General features: G+C 42.0%; 1 protein-coding gene across 3 annotated transcripts in view; it reads right to left on the reverse strand.

Moving 5' to 3' along the window:
• ext2 (exostosin glycosyltransferase 2) overlaps positions 1-23,872 on the reverse strand; it is a 192,052-nt gene that overhangs the window by 74,980 nt on the left and 93,200 nt on the right. For all 3 annotated transcript variants that reach the window (XM_070898632.1, XM_070898630.1, XM_070898631.1), the window contains one exon: positions 11,141-11,272. In XM_070898632.1, coding sequence (XP_070754733.1) covers positions 11,141-11,272 — 132 coding nt within the window. The remainder of the gene's footprint in view (positions 1-11,140; positions 11,273-23,872) is intronic.

Below are 23,872 nucleotides of genomic sequence, written 5' to 3' on the forward strand. Positions count from 1 at the left end.
ACCTATCTAAATCTCTTTGCAGCCTCTCTGTGTCCTCTACACAACCTGCTTTCCCACTAATCTTTGTGTCATCTGCTAACTGTTGCCGTTATCATTTCTCCAACTTAAATTTGAAGTATTAAATGGCAATATAATTTCTTTGGTCTAGCACTTACAGAATTTATAGCCTAAACGAAATGCTCCGTGTGGCTAACCAATCAAATAATTAGAATTAGAACCGGCAGTAACTACCGAACACTTACAACGAACAGCCATTGAAATAATCCCATTTAAGATCAAGTGCAACTAAAAATTGATTCTACATGCATATAGCATGAAATGGATGACACTGTAACCAGCTGTACAAAGGTATGACCATGTTGACACAGGCTACTTCAGCACTTCCAATCACAAGTCAACATTATCGTAACTCATTTATTCATCAAGGTTAAAAAAAATCTAAGGAGATGTTAATTAATGGTGGTGGTGGTGGGGGGTGGGGTGGGTGGAGGAAGAAGGACGGTGCATCTTGTGCAGACTGCCATTGCAGGACTAGGAATTTGAGGCGGAACTTGTATTTGCTGTGTTTCTGTGCAGAGTATCTGCTCCATCCTAAATTCCAACGGGTTGCTCGCCTTACATCTAGCAGAGATTTTGGGGATGTCTGAGGTCCCATACTGAGCCTGCAGTTATATCCTACCATTGCAATCAAGGAAGGTAACTGATTCCAGAGGAGATTTATTAACTTTTAAATAAAATCCTTTAGTTCCCTTTGTGATGTGCCTCTTTTTCTTTGGCTTTCCCAAAGCCTCTTGTGTTTTCCTCCAACGGCCGCCTATTCATCAAAGCTGGAAGCTGAGTTGTGCTTCGACAGGTCTGGACTGTAGAAATACCCGCTTCCTGTGATTTGGGACAGGATTAACATCCTGAAGTGTCAGCAGCGAGAGATCCTGCTTTATCACACTTCTACCAGCACAACGAATAGCCAAGTATTTCAGCTGCAAAATATATGCACGTCTCAAAGGATCAACCTGAATTAACAATCTAAAACTTCAGAAATAGTTCAATGACATATTTGGAAAAAAAACTGCTTGATCACTTCTCGTCAGTATATCTGATTTATCCATTATTTCAAACAAGAATGTGGTTTTATAGAATAAATGCATTTATGAAGTAAACATTGAAAAGATGTGTTGATTCGGGTCATTTCGGTGCTGTGATGGGGCAGAATATCTGATTGGAGAAACTCAGACATTTCCTTTCCAAAATTCTTGTCACCTCCAAGATCTGTGCACATCTTTATTTGAATTCTGCCAGTCAGTCTCCACACCTCGCACAGGACCAAAATGGCCCTAACCAAAGTCATGGACGGCATTTTCTGAGTCTCAGGTGTATTATCGCTCCTCACCTTTGACACAATCGACTACACCATCCACCTCTACTGTCAAGCTCATTGTGCCTGTGCAAGAGAAATTTGACATTAGGGGTACCAGCGGGACAAGGGTTAAAGTGCTGGTTCCCGCACCGACCCAGAAGGAGGTAAAAGGCCTCTCTTTGGCCTTGTACATTCCAGTACCAAGACTCCAGAAGTTATTAATTCAATAATATACTGACAGGATACGATATGAGAACCTAAACAGACATTGATAAGACCTTGCGAATAGGCTCGAGGCAGACTCACGGGCTTCAAGGAGAATCAACAAATTCTGACCTAATGAAGTCATTCTAGTCACGGCCTAAGGTGGTCACGAGGGTCTTGGCCTGTCAATCCAAAGTACCACTAATAAGGTAGTCCAATTAGAGATCTAGGGAGGTCTTACCAGGGAACGGAAGGGTTTTTGAAATGTATAAAAGTTGTATGATTGTGCTGTTCGGGGAGCATCTCCACTCACAGGCGGCTGTGATGAGAGGTGTTTCCGGACGTTCGTAATAAAAGATCGTGATACCTTGCCATTCGTCTCTGTCTGCTAACTCCGGGGGCTGTTACGCGGGTTGGGGCGAGCGTCGACCCTCTATATCAGGGGGCCCGCTCGTGGGAGGAGAAGCTTTCCCATTTTCCCTTACAGCCTGCCCTTGCTTGTACTACTCTTACACTTATCTTTATTACCTCTAGACTTGACTATTCCTGGGCATCCTCCCATCATCCACCCTCCATAAACTTGATCTCATCCAAAATTCTGCTGCCCATATCCTAACTTGCACCAAGTCCCATTCACCCATCACCCCTGGGCTCGCTGACCTACATTGGCTCCTGGTCTGTCAATGACTCAATTTTAAAATTCTCATCCTTGTTTTCAAATCTACCATGGTCTCACCCCTCCCTATCTCTGTAACCTCCTCCATTCCTACAACACCCTACAATCGCTGCGCTCCTCCAATTCTCGCCTATTGTGCATCCCCGACTTTAATTGCTCTACCACTGACAGCCGTGTTTTCAGCTGCCTAGGCCCCAAGATCAGGAATTCCCTCATTAAACCTCTCCTCCCCCACCCCACACTTCTCTCCTCCTTCAAGATGTTCATTAAAACCTACCTCTTTGTCCTAATAGCTCATGTATCTTGATGTCAAAATTGTTTAATGACGCTCCTCTAAAGCGCTTTGGAATGTTTTACTACGTTAAAGATGTTATATAAATGCAAGTTGTTGTTTACCTGACCATAGAACAGTGGAAGGTGGTGGCTTTAACTGTCATTGCCATCTCCTCCACAGCAGTGCAGGATCCTGGGTGGACAGACGCACCAACATTAGCGTCCTTGACCAGGCCAACATCCCCAGCATTGAAGCACTGACCACACTTAGATCAGCTCCGCTGGGCAGGCCACATCATTCGCATGCCCCCAAAGCAATCGCTGTACTCGAAACTCCTTCACGGCAAACGAGCCAAAGGTGGGCAGAAGAAACATTACAGGGACACCCTCAAAGTGCAACATCCCCACTGACAACTGGGTGTCCCTGGCCAAAGACCGCCCTAAGCGGAGGAAATGCATCCGGAAAGGCGCTGAGCACCTCGAGCCTCATCGCCAAGAGCATGCCGAAATCAAGCACAGGCAGCGGAAAGAGCGTGTGGCAAACCTGTCCCACCCACCCTTTCCCTCAACGACTATCTGTCCCACCTGTGACAGGGACTGTGGTTCTCATATTGGACTATTCAGCCACCAAGGACTAATTTTATGAGTGGAAGCAAGTCTTCCTTGATTCCGAGAGATTGCCTATGAGAACAGTGGAAGGAGGTGGCTTTAACTGTCATTGCCATCTCCTCGACAGCAGTGCAGGATTGCAACATGGGTGGAGAAGGAGATCGATGGGAGGGATGGGGGAGAAGGGGGAGGGATGGGGAGAAGGGGATAAAGGGGAGAAGGCGGAGAAAGGAGATTGGGGGGGGGGAAGAAGGAGATTGGGGGGGGGGGAAGAAGGAGATTGGGGGGGGGGGAAAGGAAGATTGGGGAGGGGGGGGAAGGAGATTGGGGGGGGGGGAAGAAGGAGATTGGGGGGGGGGGAAGAAGGAGATTGGGGGGGGGAAGAAGGAGATTGGGGGGGGGGAAGAAGGAGATTGGGGGGGGGGGAAGAAGGAGATTGGGGGGGGGGAAGAAGGAGATTGGGGGGGGGAAAGAAGGAGATTGGGGGGGAAAGAAGGAGATTGGGGGGGAAAGAAGAGATGGGGGGGAAGAAGGAGATGGGGGGGGGGGGAGAAGGAGATTGGGGGGGGGGGAAGAAGGAGATTGGGGGGGGGGAAAGAAGGAGATTGGGGGGGGAAGAAGGAGATTGGGGGGGAAGAGGAGATTGGGGGGGGGGAAGAAGGAGATTGGGGGGGGGAAGAAGGAGATTGGGGGGGGGAAGAGGAGATTGGGGGGGGGGAAGGAGGAGATTGGGGGGGGGAAGAGGAGATTGGGGGGGGGAAGAAGGAGATGGGGGGGGGAAGAAGGAGATTGGGGAGGGGGGGAAGAAGGAGATTGGGGGGGGAAGAAGGAGATTGGGGGGGGAAGAAGGAGATTGGGGGGGGGGGAAAGAAGGAGATTGGGGGGGAAGAAGGAGATTGGGGGGGGGAAGAAGGAGTATTGGGGGGGGGAAAGAAGGAGATTGGGGGGGGGAAGAGAGAGTTGGGGGGGGGGAAGAAGGAGATTGGGGGGGCAGAAGGAGATTGGAGGTGGGAGAAGATGGGGGAGAAGGAGATTGGGGGGGGGGGGAAGAAGGAGATTGGGGGGGGGGAAGAAGGAGATTGGGGGGGGGGGGGAAAGAAGGAGATTGGGGGGGGGAAGAAGGAGATTGGGGGGGGGAAGAGATGGGGGGGGGAGTTGGGGGGGGGAAGAAGGAGATTGTGGGGGGGGGAAGAAGGAATTGGGGGGGGGGAGGAGAAGATGGGGAAGAGGAGATTGGGGGGGGGGAAAGAAGGAGATTGGGGGGGGGGGAAAGAAGGAGATTGGGGGGGGGAAAGAAGGAGATTGGGGGGGGGGGGGAAGAAGGAAGGAGATTGGGGGGGGGGGGTGAGAGGGGAAGGAGAAGGGGGAGGGAGGCTGAACAGGCCGGGCCCGAGACTTCGGGCAGGGCCCGTCCCCAGCACCAGATTTACAGGTAAGTGGCTTTGGGTCGGGTCGGGGGGCGGGGGTGGGTGGGAGGTCGGTTCGGTTCGGGTTGGGTCGGGGGGAGGGAGGGAGAGGGATGTCAGGTCGTGGGGAGGGAGGTCAGGTTGGATCCAGTCCGGAAGTGGGGGGAGCAGGTGTCGGATCCGGTCCGGGGGCGGGGGGAGCGGGTGTCGGGTCCGGTCCGGGGGCGGGAAGTGGGAGTCGAGTCGGGTCGGGAGGAAGCAGGAGCTGGCCGTGGGAGGAGCCTTATTCACGCAGCCCCAGTGAGGCCATTCGGCCAGGGCTAGGGGCTGCGTGCTTCGGACCCCTCCCACACAGTTTCGGGCGCCTGGAGCTACTGCACTTGCGCGCCCACTGTAGCGCGCATGTGCAGAGGTCCCGGCACTGTTTTCAGCGCAGGGACCTGGCTCCGCCCCCTACAGCTCCTGCTGCGCTGCGCCGAGGGCCAGAGGACCTGCAGGGAGGTGGAGAATACGGAGGTTTTTTTTCGGCGCACTTTGTGGCGCGAAAAACGGGCGTCCAAGTCGGGACTGCGCCGTTCTGGGCGCGGCTCGAAACTTGGGCCCAATGAGTGGAAGCTTCATGGGAAGTCCGACATACTAAGACAGAGGGCTCAGTTTTCCCCAGTGATTAGCGCCGTTTTTTTGGAGCAGGCCATTATTTTTGGCCTAAGTTTAAAAAAAACTCAGTTACGCTTTTTTTTTTAAGATAAGTTTATTTTTCAGCCATAGGGGATAACCTGCCACCCACGCCAATTCTGGCCATTTAGGTTTGGCCAGCTGAGAGTTACTCCAGTTCTTCTTAGGCCAGCGTATGTGGCCTCTGCAGAAAAACCTTCTGGAGAGTTCAGGAAATCGGTGCAGGTAAGGAAATCAGCACAGGTAAGTCCAGCAGAAGCCCGGACAGCAACAGCAGGAGAGGTAAGAGACGGGGAGTGGGGGGAGGGTGGGGAAAGCCTTTCAGGTATAGTTAGGTATGGGGACTGGGAGGGAGGAAACCATTCAGCCTGGGATAGGGGCGGGGGAGCAGACCAGAGGGCCACTTGGCCAGGGCTGGGGAGCAGACCGGGAGGCCCTTCAACCAGGGCTAGGGGCGGGGGAAGCAGATTGGCAAGGCACTCGAGGCGGTTGGGGGAGCGGACCGGGAGGCCCTTCGGCCTGGGATGGGCACCGGCATCTGGGGGGGGGGGAGGGGGGAAAAGAGAGAGACACTTTAATAATTGGAGGGAAGTTGCTGCAATGTATTTTACTGGCCCAGAAATCCCTGTTTCTTCTTCCCGCAGGCATTTGATAGGACAGAAGATGCGCATCTAACCTTTTGGTTGAATGCTCGCCAGAGATCCCGGAGTCGAGGCCTCCTCCTCTTGCGCAACAGAGCGCGTTCATGTCGGGACGTGCGCAGGCCTGGAGCTGGAGTCACATGGCTCTGGGGCAGCCAATCAGGCATAGTATATTATCATTCATTCATATCTGGAGCGAGGACATTTGCAAGGGCAAGATTTTAAAACACATAAGTTGGAGTTCCCATTATTATCAATGAGAAACCGCCCCCAAAAGCTAATACGCAATAAGATAAGAAAAATTGCACATATTTTTATTAATTTAAATTAAAGTTATTTGTGCATTTTAAAAATATATATTTTTTCCAATTTTTTAATAAAGTTTTTTTTTAATTAATGTTTAAAATAAACTTACCGTAGTGGAGAGGGTTTTTAAACAATAAAATGTGTTTTAAAATTTTAATTTACAATGTTTTTGTGTGTTTTAAAACTCTTAAGCCTGTAAAAATAGGTTATAAGCCTGCTTTTATCTGGCGCAAGAGTTTTGAGGACATTTGCTGGGCAAGATATGCGTAAACCCCGCAATCTTGCCCTTGCAAATGTCCTCGCTCCAGATATGCGCGAGATCTGTCAAGTCAGAAACTTGACAGATCGGAAAGGCCGGTTTTCAGCGCATGCGTGTTGTGCGCTGAAAACTGGCTTTTCCGATGCCTTCCCAGGTCCGTAGAAACTCCGTATGGACCCAGGGAGGCCAGGATTTCTGGGCCAATGTGTTTTTAAATTGCTGCAATGTATTTTAATGTGTTGCGAGCTGGCTGTATGTTTCACTCTCCAGCCTCAGCCAGCATTGTGCCCCGGTTACCGTGGCAACCCGATCTTTAGTTTTGGGGGAGAGAGCTTTGAGCTGCGCCAAAAAGAACAGGTTAGGCTGTATCAAAATGAAAAAATCAAAATGGGGAAACTTAGAACATTTTTTTTGCCGTACATGGGCCCCCAAAAAACGGGCGTAACTCTTCAAGTACACCAAAAAAAACTTAGGGGAAAATTGAGCCCAATGAGTTGCTGTCATATTTGACTCCGAGATGAGCTTCCGACCACTTAGCCACGCCAATACTAAGACTGCCTACTTCCACCTCCAGAACATCCCCAGACTCTGCCCCATCTCAGCTCGTCTGTTGCTGAAACCCTCATCTGTGCCTTTGTTACCTCTAGACTTGATTATTCCATCGCACACCTGGCCGGACTTCCATCGTCCACCCTCCGTAAACGTAAGCTCATCCAAAACTCTGCTGCCAGTATCCTAACTCGCACCAAGTCCCATTCACCCATCAGCCCTGTGCTCGCTGACTTACATTAGCTCCTGGTCCAGCAACACCACTACTTTAAAATTCTCATCATTGTTTTCAAATCCCTCCATGCCCTCACCCATTCTGATTTCTGTAACCTCCTCCAGCTCTACAACCTCCTGCCCCGTCAGAGATACCTGCGGTCCTCCAATTCTGGCTTTTTCCACATCCCTGATTTTAATCACTCCACCATTGGCGGCTGTGCCTTCAACTGCCAAAGACCTAAGCGCTGGAATTCCTTTCCTTGTTTAAGACACTCCTTAAAACCTCTCTCTTTTACTAAGCTTTTGATCATCTGCCCATATATCTCTTTGTGGCTCTGTGTAACTTTTGCTTGATAACATTTGTGTGAAGTGCCTTGGACGTATTACTACGTTACAGGCATTATATAAATGCAAATTGTTGTTGATCTGCAGAATATGCAGTGCAAGTACTGACTGATTGTCCCTCTACTGGCATCGGCTGTGCACTTTCCTAACGCAAGGTTTTCTCAGAATAGGCAAGTGCACTGTAAGTACTTGTCCCTATTCTTACCTTCTCCTTTAAATTGATAAAATATATTTCAAGTATTTGAGTTAGCAAGTCTCCAACCTTTTCCCTCCCTCCTCTTCTGTCTCGACAGTTGTGACTCTAGCTTTAGTACAGTTCTAACCCTTCAATATTTTCCCGAGGTCTCCATTATGCATGAGCCTAGGTAGTGAATGCATGATATCTGTACCCAATGCTGTCCACACATAAGTACTTCCTGCAGGGGCCAATTGTAGTGATCCTACTATAATGCCGGCTGAGATCAGTGTACTCAAGGTTTGAATTTGAAACTTCCTTGGTTTTTGTGGCTCAGTAACTCACCGGGCAATGTAATTATGCACTCTGAACTCTCTTGATTCTGCTTAAGGAAATTTAACGTGGTATTAAAAAAAAGTTACTAACTTAAATTAACTTTCTAATAAATTTACCTGGTGTTTGCACAAATATAATCCTAATGAGCTCTTCTGATACACCATGTGGCCTGAGCCAGCCGAGCAACATGAAACCTGTCCTGGCCTACCTCAACTTATACTGTGTATTAAATGTAAGTGGTTTTAAAGCCTGGAGTTTTTCAAATGAGTGGCTTAACTGATGTGCATCAGATTCAGTGTAGCTAGCATGCCATGTCCATGTTACATTGAGCAGCCGCTCATTTATTTGCTGAACATCGGATGAATTTTACAACTAGAATTTAATGTCTTATTATTTAAAAAGAACATCCTAAAATGGAACAAAATGACAAATATAATGGATTCCACTGCACAAAGAATATTTTGCTACCAAAAAAATGACAAATACAAAAGCGGCAGTGTTGAAAACAGTGCATGCAGTGTCAATTCATTGGATTTGTTGTTCAAAGGATTATTGTTCCATCTACAGATATGAAAAACTGTAAAACAATATTGCTTCCCAAAAGTCAAACATCTCAGGATCAAAGAAAGGACTATATTGTTAGAAACACAGATTGACACTTTTACTCATGTTGCGTGAACAATATTTTAAGTCTCCGGAAGCTGGCATTTCTCAGTTTCATGCTGTCCATAAATCCAAAGTAAATAACTATGATGTTATAGTGCTGACTTGCGCTATATGAGATACTTTTTCCTTTGCTTAAAACGTTACAGACATGCACGACAAGCAACACATGTCCATAAATCCAAAGTAAATAACTATGATGTTATAGTGCTGACTTGCGCTATATGAGATACTTTTTCCTTTGCTTAAAACGTTACAGACATGCACGACAAGCAACACAGTCAGAAAGACCTGGCTTTATTGAACTGATCAGATTACAACTTAAGAGACATGCTGCGTTGGACAGACAGTGGAACAATAAAGGCTGCTTGTTAACACACCAGCATCTATACTACCCATCGTTCTGTAAAACCAAAGGGAGCCTTTTAAGATGCACAAATGTTTGTCAGAAGGGGAGTGGACACATTTACAATCATGGATTCCTGCATCTTTGGCCTGTGCAAGACTGTGGAGACAAGCACATCGCTCTGTCTATGATGTCTTTTAAATTACATCCAACCACAATGTGGTTTCAATTACAGCTTTTGGATAAAAACACTTGATTTATTCAATGCTTCAGTCCAATTACCCTAGATGTGTTTCCAGTGAATACTTTGAGAAAGTATTCCAAGTTGCTTCTCATCCTGTAGTGGTCAAAAGGCCAAAACCAGCCTCTAGAAGTGTTAACTCTTTAGGTTCTTTCCTCAGCTATGCTCTCCAAGTGTTTCTGCATTCTAAGCTGGTTCTGTCTACAGTAGTAAAACATACTTGAACTTGATTGGTCATTCATGCCGGTGCGGGAACTCAGTACAGGGAAGAATAAAGATTGTATGCAGTGAAATATTAAGATGGAAAGGGCCACTAGGTGGAGTAGCAGATAAGCACAGCTTTCCATCTTGGACAGAAGTGAAATGAAAAACTAACAGCAACAATTCTGCTTCTCTCCGAGGCAGATCACAAAGCAGCACTGGGTGTGCCCTGGAAATATCCACAGTTCAGACGGAGATGGTGAGGAGGTAGCAGCCGACATCCAAGGAGGGGAAAATTGCAATAAATAAAACTCAAGTAAAAATAGTGTAGCATTTTCTTTAGAACAGGTATGGTGCAATGTCATTCACTGTGGCTTAGGTCACCACGGGAATCTGGGACACTGATCATTATTAGCTGAAATAGAAAGGAGTTGCGTAATCAACTTAACCTGAAAACTCACTTTATACCCATCTCTGATTTAAAGGCAATCTAACACAAAGGAAGCATTGGATGTTCTGCATTTTCAGTTGTGAACTGAACACATACTGGATAATTCAGTCAGTTTAAAAAATATCTTGCCTCTGCTGTGGTTTACTGTAGTCGGAGTGAAATGTGCATGTTTAGAAATACAATTATGAGATGTTGCCAGGCACAGATCATGATTTCCACTGAACTGCATTTCACATTCCATTAAAACGTTAGCTCCTTATTGGCGAAAGAATTGAGGAGCAGTGCTCAGGTTTGAATGAAAGTAATTTCATATGATCAGTATTCTTCAATGTAGTTATGTGCCTTTTGATCTCATATACACGCAATAAAATTTATTCCATTGTATTATAACTTGTTCAAAATGTTGATCAGCTACAAAACACCGTAGTTTTCACAAGGCTTTGGACCCATGACTGTCCTATTACCACAATTATCAATAGGGCTCATTTTGAATCAATATTTGCAACTGTAACTATTAAAATAAATAAAGCAAACATTCAGAACAAAACATATTGAGCCTTGATCATTTTGTTGCCGTGGGAATGTAGTACTGAATCACTGTGGCTATGATACAACACTATTTTAAACTATTGTTATTTTTGGCTAGTAAAATATTTTCTACATACTGTGCATAGGAAATGAGACTACAGTAAAACAAAGAGAAGAAATAAAGGAAATAAAGTCAGGTGAAAACCTCAGTTAACTTTCTGATGAGTAGATGACGCGTTTTCCCTCAAAATAACGCTTCAAACAACCACTAAGACATTATGACTTACTTCAATTTTTCAGAAACAAAAATTCTAAACTAAGAGCCAATGATAAGTCTCACCAACTGAGCAATATCTGTAGTCTGACAACACGAAATATAAAGTTGTGTTCTATTTTTTCTGCATGATTGGTAGTTAACAATGGCTCATTCAATCACCACATCATTAAGACAAGTAGTGGCCAGCTACTGTCTGAGCTCTAATAGGGGAACCTGATTTTAATTAACTTTCAGAGCTCAAGCAGAAGAAACAAGGACTAACAGATAAACATAGGCTAAGAAAATAAAGATTCAGTAAACATTTTATTGTGGAGAGAGAAGAGTTTCCAGAGGAATAAATACACAATGGGAAGGACAAATACACGGCCCATGCAGCTAGCCTTCCAAAGTTTGGGCACCATACACTTACCACAGCAGTTGGATCGTTCCAATCCTCGTAGGATCTGGCAGCATATGGATAGATTCTGTCATTGATGATTTGTAGGGCAGCTAGTGCAATGGCTTTCATCGACTTAAAATAAGCTTCCCAGAACCACCTTGCCTGTAATAAAAATGAAACAGGATAAAATATTTTTCCAACTTTGCAAGTTTGTTCCTACTTTAAAACTATTATTTACTTTAATTATTTTAAGTTGTTAAGTCTTTTGGATATAGACAGAAAAAGAGTGTAGAGTGTAGAAAGATAACAGTTCACAGTAATCCTTAGCAACACTGTTTGGCACTATCAAGACAATACAAAGGATGTATTTTTTGTAGGCCAGTACAGTACCAATCCCTATATATGGATCTGCCAAAATAGTATATGCTTAGATTAAGATGTTACTTGGATAATTCTTTGTTGATATAGAATAATGGTAGTAAATGCCATACATAGTTAGAGGAGAAAGGCCATTTGGCCCATCTTAGCTCATCCATTTTGAAAGATCCTACATTTCTCTCCTCCCCACCCCACTGCAGCCTCTATTTATTAAATGATTCTAAGGTTTTCATCTCCACTTCTTTATTTGGAAGTCCATTCAATGTGTTGATCATTCTTGGTGTGAAGAATGTCATTATATCAGTATTTCCCTTTGTCCTACTTTTGCAATTTTAAGTAATATTTTGGATTTACTGTTTTTGATTTCCATAACTATCTTGATACCTCTAGATATTACATATAAATTCATTAGAAATGGGAGTAGTGCCAGAGGACTGGTGGCCAGCTAATGTGATTCCTATATATAAAAAGGGAGATAGATCAAGCCCAGGGAACTATAGACCAATTAGCTTAATATCACTGGAAGGAAAGATAATGGAATCCTTAATCAAAAGTGTATAGAAACGTATCTAGAAACTGAAAATATAATAAAGAACAGTCAGTACAGATTCAAAAAAGGAAGTCTATGCTTGACCAACCTTATTGAATTCTTTGAAGTATTAAAAAGGGTAGATAAGGATAGATATAATATATTTGGATTTCCAAAAAGCCTTCGATAATCATAGTAGATTTACGACTAAGGTCAGAACATATGGAGTCAGGGGACAAGTAACAGAACAAACAGCAAACTGGCTACAAAATAGAATAGGGGTTAAAGTCGTTACTCAGATTGGCAAATGGTAGGAAGTGATGTTCCACAAGGATCACTGCTGGGACCACTGTTGACCAATGGCGTTGTTCATCATTTAAATAAACGATTTGGACTCGGTAAGTACAATTTAAAAATTTGTGGATGACACCAAGTTGGGGGATGTAGTTAATATAGAGGAGAACTGCGACAATACAGGAAGACATTAATAAACTTGCAGAATGGGCGTGTAATTGTGAATGAACTTCTATATATATATATATATATATATATGGAGACTTTGTGGAGCATAAACACCAGCATGGACCCATTGGGCCAAAAGGCCTGCTTCTGTGCTGTAAATACTTTGTAAGATCACCGTCAGGTACCTCCTTTCAACTGAAAAGCCCAAGTTCCTTGAGTTTTTCCTCATAATTCAGACCTTCGACACAAGAAATCAGCCTTATGGCTCGTCTCCATGTCCAGTGCTTGCATGTCACTTCTGCTTCTGAGCAACCAGAATTGTGCACAGTATACTAGGTGTGATATACAGTTTACTAACAATCTCCTTTGATTTATATTTTACTGCTTTGGCTAAGTAGTTCAACATTCAATTGGCTTTGCACTGGTTGGACATGTGCAGTTAACTGAAAGTCAATGTTTCACAAATGTCGTGGCTAAGATTTGACAACAAGTCGAACAGATACTGTATTTCTCTGTTGCAATACTGACTCAATGGTCATGTCACAAGATTTGATGCCACAGAGGACAGTAGAGGCAAAACTTATGACTGTACCTGATGCAGTCTGCTAGACCTAGGATTCCAAATAGCTAGCTGCATGTTGGCATTTCCTCACTGTGGCTAAATCAAAATCAATAAGGATCGAATCACAAGAATCAATTGTTATAGAAACAGGCTTAGGAAGGACTAATTTCCATCTTCACTTTTACCAAAGCAATAAGACAGACAGAACTACATCTGTACTTGCATCAGTTCTGATGAACGGCATACTGGAAATGTCATAACTCATCCTTTCTCTTTATACATGCTGACTGATCTGTACATTTTCAGCATTTTCTGTTTTGTGTACTTTAAATATACTCTGGTTATATCCAAGATTTCAACTTTGGACTCTAAATCTCAAAATAAATATTCTGAAAATTAAAAAATATTGACATTTCTAACCTGCAAGCCAAAATCACTCCAATCATCCAACAATATTATGCATATCTTTGTTCCACTGCACAATACTGTCTTGGCTTCACAACATGGAACTGATATCTATACATGGCTACTGCAAACAAACATTGCTGGGTGCCATTATATTGCTTTTGCCAGTTAGTAATTATGCTGAAAGCCTGGGAGGATATTTTGGCAAATTTCAGAGCCACTCCAGTTCTAAAAGTGTAGTATAACCAGCGTGGCTGAGTACCGAGTACTCTTTGTATTCAAATATATTCACTGAATATATTTAAGATGGGGATAGACAGATTTTTGAAAGATAAGAGAGTCAAGGGTTCTGGGGAGAGGTTGGGGAAGTGGAGTTGAGGCCAAGATCAGATTGGCCATGATCTTATAGAATGGTGGAGCAGGCTCGAGGGGCCAGATGGCCTACTCCTGCTCTTATTTCTTATGTTATGTTCATATATTCTTTGGAGTAGAAGGTGGGAAAACTCTTGGGGATACAGATTTCTGCATTAAAAAAAAAATCTACACATGTTCTCATACATGTATCATAAAACATTGCAGCTTAAAAGCTACGATAATTATTTTACCAAGCCAAATTCCATAGATTCCAACTTTCTACAATACCTTATGCATTGAGAGGTAGTACAGTGTGCAAAAAAAAAACGGAGATACAGCAATGGGAATGAAAAAATCAGAGTTCCTTTCAGACAAGTAAATTACCTATTGTAGTCCCCACAATTAGTTGATGAATACAAGTGTTTAAAAAAAATCTACAAGAAAGCAATGTTTTTTAAATTTACAAGGTGGGCGATGTCAGCAATTAGCTTCACAGAGCCATCTAGTGGACAGAGCTTATAATAACATTGTGACATTTGACAAAGAAAAATTAAATGGCTAATTTCAATATTTCCCCCTGTAACAGCTAGATCAACAGGAAAATATGATCAAAAATGGGATAAAGTTTCCACTATGGCCAAACCAGTGCAAAAGATTGAGGAATTTCAAGCGCAATTCACATCCAGCGCAAATCGAGTTTCCACAATCTTTTACGCTGGTTTAAAAAAACATCGTGCTGGAAGCCAGCCACGCCCATAAAACTGGTTTACTTAGAAACTGGCCACTGTCCACCAATCAAACTAGTACATGGTTTTGTATCGTTTTTTTAAAGTCATTTTCGGTTATTTAAAATCAGGTTACTCACAGGTGGTGGACTGGACACTTGTTAAAAATGCTTATTTTGTGATAAACCCATTTTCAGTTGTATTAATAAAATTGCACCAGGTTACCACTCAAATATATCGAGGAATATTTTCTAATGCAAGAAAAAACCCAAAAACAATTATGTTCTAAAACACTGCCCAATTGCACTGGTTCATGGAAGATTTGATATTCCACGATATGCAAATGAGTTAGAGTGGAAACTTGAGCAAGATTTCAATTCAGAAAACTAGCGCAATTTACGACCAGATTGCTAACTGCACCTAAAACAGAAACTCTCCTCCAACCTTTACTTCACTATCAGCTGGGCACCAAATATGCAGATAGATTACTTTATTCACAGATGTTTGAAGAACATGGTGCAGGACTATTATATTGCACAATCCAATCCCCTTACACTATATGGTGTCTTAACATCCATCTCTTGGGAGATTAAATTTAGAGTGTTTACAAATTATGATCCAGGATTTTGAAATAACCAATATTGCCAAAATACTGTCTCTGATATTGCCAAATGTACTGCGGGAGGTAAAAGGCATTTCCTCCAGGAGCAAATTTCTTATCCAAGCTTTGAAAAATGCTAAAAACTGGGTAGACATCAAGGAAAAAAAGCTGCAAAAATCCCCATTGTTGGCTCAGCCCAGCTATTCTTGAACATCTAGTCTGATATAAATGAGATACTCTTTTGACCTATGCAGGTGAGATTATTTTTACGATAATCTTTTTATGAACTGGGGATTACGAATGCATCAATTTAAACAATCTGTGGCCAACTATATTCTTGACTCCAAGATGGATCATCTGAGACTTTTCAGGGCCAAAGGGGGTAAAAGTGAGGAATTCATACATACTTCATAAATCATCATGTACCTCTGTATATGTTGACCTTCCAGAGATTGAAGGTTTTCGCACATATTTGAACTGGATATCTAAAGTTGTAAAAATTCTCTAAAACAGAGAACACCATTGAAGAACAAACATCATTTTAAAAATAAAACACCTTGATCTAAATTTCTCCAATAATAAAAATGAACTTCAGGTGAGCATCAGATTGGTTTTGGCTGTGAGGGTCTCCCATGCTTGAACAGCTGAGTGCCACTTACTGAGTAGACTTGCATACAAAGATTGCGCATTTGAGTGAAATACCAGATTGTCAGGATACCATGGGGTTGAAATCCCAGTGGAGGTGTAACAATGACACAAACACATTTACCCTGTACATTCTCTATTGCTCGTATGGAGGAGATGTTACCAGGTAATCAGACAGAAAAAAAAATCGACACCGGGTTAATGAAGGCGATATTAGGAGGGTTGAGTTGGATTTTAAGGAAGGTCTTGAAGAGGAGGAGGCTGAGAAATTTAGTATAGGACCGCCAATCACAGCCGCCAAATGGGAGGGCAGAGAAGGGTTTTTGGGATACACAAAAGGCCAGATTTGGAGGGACAGAGTTCTTCAAGAGTTGTCGAGCTGGAGAAGGTTGTAGTGATAGGGAGGGGTGAGCCCACGAAGGAAGTTGAACACGAGGATGGGAATTTTAAATATGATGTATTGTGGTACTGGGAGCCAAAGTAGATCAGCAAGCACAGGGGTGATGGGTAAGTGGGGCTTAACAGCAGAGTTTTAGATAAGCTGTTTTATGGAAGGTGGAAGATGAGTCACCAGAGCATTGGAATAGTCGAGTCTGGAACGAACAAGCGCATGAATGAGGATTTCAGCAGTAGATAAACTGAAGTAAGGGTGAAAACAGAGTGTGCTGCCTGAGACAGTGGCCAGGGAGGGGGACAGAATTGATGGTGAGGGAATGGAATTTGTGCTGGGGCTGTAAACAATTGCTTCAGTCTTCTCAATGTTTAATTGGAGGAAATCAGGGTTCATCCAGGACTGGATATCAAACAAAGTCTGATAACACAGAGGCAGTAGTGCAGGGGTTCGAGAGAGGTGGTGGTGAAGTTGAGCTGGGCGTCAATAGCGTACATGTAGAACCTGACATCTCGGGGCCATGTCTTTGGATGATGTTGTCGAGGGGCAGTATGTAGTTAAGAAATAGAAGTAGACCAAGTATAGATCCTCGAGGACTCCAGGGGTAATGATGCAGGGGAGAATAGAAGCCATTGCAGGTGAATCTACAGTTATAGTGGAGTTGCAAGGTCAGAATTTAACTTTTGTGCTGCTGCCATTCAAGACACTTTGCTTAACATAGACAGCATCTGTGGATACCATGGACATTGCTTTGGGAATTCCTCTTGCCCTTGGGGAGTTGGAAGATGAATAGGAGTTTTTGAACCAGGAGCAGAGGCAGGCATGGCTGCACCGAAGGAGGGCTCAGGACCTATGCCAATCCAAGGTTCCTGGATATGTCTGGTCATGTGGATCAATTTAAGTCACTACAAGTTTTGCAGAAAATTAGGGCACAGCAGCTTTTCTTCTTTTCCCACCACCCCCCTCCCCCCCCCCCCATCCCCTTTACTGTGAAAATCATAATTGTGCCACTATCCAACATTCTATGAATTAAAGAGACTCGATGCAATAAACATCGTGTCAAATGATAGAAATATTATCCTAAGCATTATTGAACTTAAAGTTTTCGATAACCCTGACACTCAAACCCAAGTTTGCATTAAGCATTACTTGCAAGTACACTACAGAAAAAGCTTTTTAATGTTCCAGTGAAGAATTATTCATGATTACAACACTGGCATGATCCAGCAACTATTATAATTAGCTATGTAAACTGACCATATTAAATCATTATTGGGTACATAAATCTGTAAAACCTGTATGAGCATCATTTAGAATACTAATCTCATACAATTAAAGAACCAGAATGGATTTGGAAAGTCAAACGTTTTCTTTTTAATTGGACAGAAAAAAAAAAGCTTAGGTCCACCTCACTGGCGCCACAACATTATGGCCTTTTACAGCCATGCAGGATGCATTTCCTTCTGGACACTATTTCAAAGTTTAACAAGGACCCAAGGGTTCAGCATATGGTCATTACAACTGGAAATTGCTGATAAGATAACATATGTTTCAATGCTGTAACTGTGTACAAGCAACTTGGAGGTACTTTCAGTATGAAACAGCAACTACCTTAAATTCCTGCATCAATAAAAGCAGCATACAATAGTTTGATGTAACCCTGTAAAGACATTCTTTAAATTTGAAATCAATCCATAATTCCTGGGCCAGTCTTAAACTTCCTCCAGCTCAATACTGGAAAAACCAAAGCCACTATCTTCATCTCCCGCCACTTGCAGTTGCAATTTTGGCATCCTGTTTGAGCCCGAACTGAGCTTTGAACTCCACCCTACTTACCTTTTCCCCCACTACACTGCCTGCCTCAGTCCCTACGCTGCTGAAAATCGTATACATACCTCGTCACCAGATTTGACTACTTCAATGCACTCCTTGCTGGCCTTCCATCTGAAACTCTACCACATGTATTGAGTCCGATATCAAGTCTGCTTACCCATCCTCAGCATTCGTCAAAATACTTGTCCTAGTCTTTTCCACCCTCTGAAACTTCCTCCAGCCCCCATATCCCTCTCCTGTGCATACCCTGAATGGAGGCAGAGGCTTCAACCCACTCACTCCTACTCTTTTACTAAACCCCTCCACCTCTGCATTTTTTAAACTAATTTTAAAAACCTCTTCAAAACCCACTTCAGAGGAGAGTTCAAACACCAAGAGATGTAGGCTAGTTACACAAGTACTTCTTCCATTAATGCGGTCAATGCTTTGACAGATGCACAAGGTACTCGGAATATGCAAAGTTTATACAGCATTAAATAAAGTTGATGCAATAGGATATATTTCTGAAAGTGTGCACACAGCTATCTACAGTTATTAAAAGCAAGCCAAATTTTAAGTCTTAATTTTAGGAATTTGCCAAATTTGAATTGAAGGAATTTTGTCACGTTCTAACACATGATGGACAGTGTTTGAAACTCAATGCCACACGTTTCAACACTCCAGGGTATCATCTTTAAATACGTCAGTGTTTGGGACTCATATCAGCTTCCCTTACAACAGACACCCTGCCGAGAGAGCGTTCCAAGAAAAATATACGGATTTAATTGCAAAGCTTTACCCAGGCAGCCACAGATGAGAGTTCAAAGGCAAAATAAGGTGCTTTCTAGCACCTCAGAGTGCTGTAAGGTCTAAAGGTTACTAAAGCAGGAGCCACTGCCCAATAAAAATCTGTTTTGAGAGTCCACTTGCAAAGCATATAATGGATCCTTTTTACAGCTTTCCCCTCATTCTGAGTCAGAGTGCTGGTTCCTATGGCGATGGTCTATATCAGCTGCTGTCTACCCTTTCCTTCAAAGCAGTGTCTGTTTTACCTCTATTCACTTCACAGATAACCAATAATATAACAATTGTGTAGAAGCTAAAGGATTTGTTCAAGAGGGATTGATTTTGTACACAGGAGATGAGTTCTGTTATAGACCTGCAGTCAATCTCAGATGAACTAGATCTTGTAGCAATCCCCCTCACAGAATGGGTTTGAGACTTGCATGTGATAGATCAAGCTCTTAAAAACACATTTTTAGGTCTGTTGTATCTAGAAGAACAGACCCCTCTTCTGTAGCGGGGGGGGGGGGGGGGAGGTAGTGAGGGGGGCTACAATTTAATTTAGCCTGCCACACTCCACAAGTATAAATTTCTCACAGCATTGTATTGCAGCAGACATTCATGGATTCGAGATCCAGTACCGCCTGGTACTCAAATCCGTCAACCATAATTGAATACATTTTCTCAGTTCTCAGATACAAGGTAGGGCATGTGACAGAAAGCTGCACCACAAAAGGAACCTGCAAGTCACAAATATGCCCTTACTGTTTGTGCTGCAAGGGATGGAAGCTTCCCTAAATATAGTCAAGTGTGCAATATGGTGAGAAATGAAAGTAACTATATGAGCTAGACATTCAAAATAAAAATATGTTGGAAATGACCTGATAATGAATAACATTAATTTGGTTCAGAGACTATTTGAGGCCAGAATGAACAGATACCAGTTTAACTCCAGCCCCACCCATTTTTGTGTTAATTCACCCATGACTGTGTACATGATAACTTTAGCGTCACTGCAAAGTTGCTTCCACTGTACAACTATGGTAGTATAAGCCTTCAGTCAGGGCCAGACCTGGATCTGGGGAGAAACGGCGACTCTCTGGAGTGGTGTTTCCTCACTGCTTTACTCTTCTATATCACATAATATAAACCCTGACTGAAGGTTTACACAACCAATATCATCATGGTGGTAAAGCAGAAGCAACCTCGCAGTGACACTGAAGTTATCATGTACACAGTCATAGGTGAACCAACACTAAAATGGGTGGGGTTGGAGTTAAACTGGTATGTGTTCATTCTGGGTTCAAACAGTCTGTGAATCAAAAGAACTCTAGTTTGTAGTCAAACAGTGTTTTACTCAGACCAATCACCTGGACATTTAAAAAAAAAATCTACCTGGAACGAATTTAAACATTTTTAGAGTGCGGATGCTGATGCCCATATTCTCTAAACCTTTATAGTTAAAATTGTTGGGAGAGAAGCGCTTTATGTGCATGTAACCACACATAGGCAGAGCTCTCCTCTGAGCAGAGCAATCAGAATTCCAACCAGGCAGTATAAACAGGGTCTGAGACTAGTAGTGGCAGTATTCATGCAGCAGAAGACACTTCACTACTCCTCCTTATTTCGCAAATCAAAATTGGCCATTCAGGACTGAAAAATGCAGCTAGCTGTTAAAACAAACTATTTAAAAAATTTTTTTATCAGTGTTCTGCCTTCAAATCAGTTTTTTTACATTTAATGTTCACAGCTTCTCTCTCAATTTAACATTTCATCTGTTTAAACCACTAGTTAATAGATCTCGTTAGTTTTGAAATAAATTTGATTAAAGGCGGTTACTTTTTAAGATTATAAAGAAGAAAATTCCTGATCTCGGTTTGCTTCCTGTCACAATCCTGTGAAGGCTGCAGCTATTCATGATTTGAGGATAGTCACAGCTTTACATATCAGAGACAAACTGGTGATACAAATAATATATTTAGAGCAAAGGTACTAACATTACACGCATAAAAGATTTTGGATGATTTAGTTGTTCAATTACCTTCTTGCATGTCAAGTGGAATGCTATATCTGTACTCATTAGGTACTTCATAAATTATAGGTAAAGCTCAAATATTCAGGGAAAAAAAGCTACAATGTTGTAGCACTTGGTAAATAAGGAAAAGTTAGTGTAGTAAAGTTTGATTTTAAAATTATATTTAATTTACATTGAACTATTAAAAAAAAAATTTATGCAGAGTAGGAATTTTTTTTTAGTATTCAATGAAATCTTGGCCAATTTCCAATAAAGGATTTGAATAAAGAACTAGCAGAAAGCTTGCTAGTAACATGTTGTTTGGTGTGCTCCATGTAGTGGATAACAATGGATTATTGTAATTGAAAATAAGACAATATAAAAAGATGATGTGGAGGTGTATGAAGCAAATTCAATTTCAAAAATGCATCTTAAGCAGCAACTTTCAAACTACTGCCTCACTTTTACTTGAGTCAAAACAGAAATACTTGTATGAGCACAGAATTTTAATTAATGAGTCCTCCATCAACTAGAAACATTGGCTCTCTGACAGAATCAAGTTCATTGTCTGGTCTCAGTAACAACTGAGCTCTAAATTGGGCAGAGGAAGAAATTGTCATGGTTTCCTGTTGATATTGCTATCCAGTGACACCAGTTAAAAAGTGAATGCGGACAGAATCAGGCTTGGCTGCGATGCCGACCATGATAAAGCAGCCTGCCAACACTCATTGCCTGGGCTCAACAGATGCAGTACCCAGCTGCTGCAGTGAGCTATAGGAGGGCAGCTGTCACCTTTAGAACTGCACCCCTATAACTTCAGAAGAGGAAAGGAAACAAAAAATGGTACAAAATAAAAAATAATGGCTTGGATTTGAACCATGAAACCACACAGAACAGTGCCATTTGCATTTGGTTGGTAATTTTCTATTTCAATCTGCTTCTTTTGAATTCATTTAATTTAAAGAAAAGAAAAAAAGACTTGGATTTCTATAGCACCTTTCTTGACCACCGGATGTCTCAAAGCGCTTTACAGCCAATTAAGCACATTTGGAGTGTAGTCACTGTTGTAATGTAGGAATTTAGTGCAGTTATGCTTTAGACTTCAAATATTTAAATAAATACATGCAAATTGTTGTTGTACACATAATGCTCAGTAGATGCTACAAAGCAACCTTGTTTTGGAAAAGGATTAAACAAAAAAAAATACATTTACAGTTAATGACAACTTTGATCTGCAAAATTGGACTAAAGTAAAAAGTCTCACCCACTAATACGGCTCCTTAACAATGTGTTTACGTCCATCATTTTGTATGTATAGAACTTCTACGGGTGAGTTTTTTTTCATCTGGCCTTATCAGCCGAAATGGATTGGATGGCAGCCAGACACAGGAGGCAGGCAGATGGTATGTTTTCCATCATAGGTGATAAGGACATGAGAGAACCTAAACTAGGAGATAATATTAACTGTGTACTCCCTCATTTCTTAAATGTTTTGTTTTAATGTGTTTTTGCTCATTCTCGAAGGTAATTTACTACTGGCAAAAATTCTCAAAAACATGGTGTCAGAAAAATGTTTTTGAATTTTTTGAAGATCCTGCAAATTATCCCAAACTCACAGAAGCAATCTTGGCTTGTCCACAAGAGATACAAGCCAAGCTAGAATTTCCACAGAAATACCTTATAGCTCTTTCCATATAAACATAATTTTTTTAAAAGCTTGAGAAAGTACAGTATAAGCAATACAGACATTAAGATTTAAATGCAGCCATTAGGTATTCTATTTAACATTACACAAACAGTATTAAAATGACTTAACTTTGAATGGGATATCAGCAGAAACATCCATTAAATTTTAGTAGAGTTATTCCTGCAAATGATCCCTTTGCTAATAAAGAGAATATACAACCTGAATCTCTCAATCACTTGAGCCGTCAATGTGGGTTGAAATGTTTCCTCCTCACACAAAATGCCTGTGTCAAGATGTCCCAAGAAAGTAAAAATAGGTTGTGCTGATAGATACCGACCATTTTTCACTCTCTTCAAATGGACACTTCTAACCATGTCACATGATAAATGCATTACACCACTACACTTTGACTTCAGACCGAAACATTTTCCAAAGCACCATCCACTTGAGGATTTATGAAGTACTGTCAGAGCACAATACATCATCAGCAGACATGCAAAATCTGTTTTCAGTCAAAGAGAGAAATTCTTGCAATTCATATTTCTTACTATTCATCTTACAACTGTTCCTCCCAGGAGCTCCCAACAGCCAACAGATTGGCATTGACCTGAAGAACTTTCATTCGGATATTGTGCTTTAATTTTATCAGTAAAGTTTTTTTTTAAAAAAAGGCATTCTAGCACTTCCTGCAACATAGGAGGATACAGCTGCTAAGCAATGATTGTACATTAAAAAAAGAAAGCACCACATTTAAATAGCTATTATATATCCATAATTATTAAAATTAATATATATTTAAATGAGGACAGGCAACCTTCTCCCCCAAGATAAAAATAGAAGGAAATCTTTAGCAAATGTTTCCAAATCCTACTCTAATCCACTTTTTGACAAAGTTGTCAAACTATCAGGCTGCCTACTGGTCAAGTTGAAGTCAATTTTTATTTTAAAATCTCGCTTTAATTTATATTCAAAAACAAGATGCCAAGCATACAGATCACAATTACTTAGCAATTGGAAAACAATCAGATGGGGAATGGTGCCTCAAAGAACTGGGTCTGGGGGCTGAAGAGTACCTTTGTGGACTGAGAGAGAAGTTGGATGTGGGAGGGTGACTGTTAAGGTAGTTTCAGCCGTTGTTCCATCATCATCTTCTTCAGCAGTCCCCTGGAGTCGAGAATGACTTATCCACCAGTCCATCTATTCAGTGTGTTCCTGTGGTGTATCTTTAATAACCCTGAATTTATGGACAAGAACCTGTCTAGTTCCTTCTTGAAACCCATTACGGTTTCTTGTTCCACCACCTATGCCGGGAATCTGTTCCACATGCTTACTGCCTTTTTAGTAAAAAGAAATCCTCCTGCATTTCCTATTTTCTTTTGTTGTCTTTAATTTGTAAACATGACCCCTTTAGCTT

The sequence above is a fragment of the Pristiophorus japonicus genome, chromosome 14, assembly GCF_044704955.1.
Source record: "Pristiophorus japonicus isolate sPriJap1 chromosome 14, sPriJap1.hap1, whole genome shotgun sequence".
NCBI classification, from domain to species: Eukaryota; Metazoa; Chordata; class Chondrichthyes; family Pristiophoridae; genus Pristiophorus; species Pristiophorus japonicus.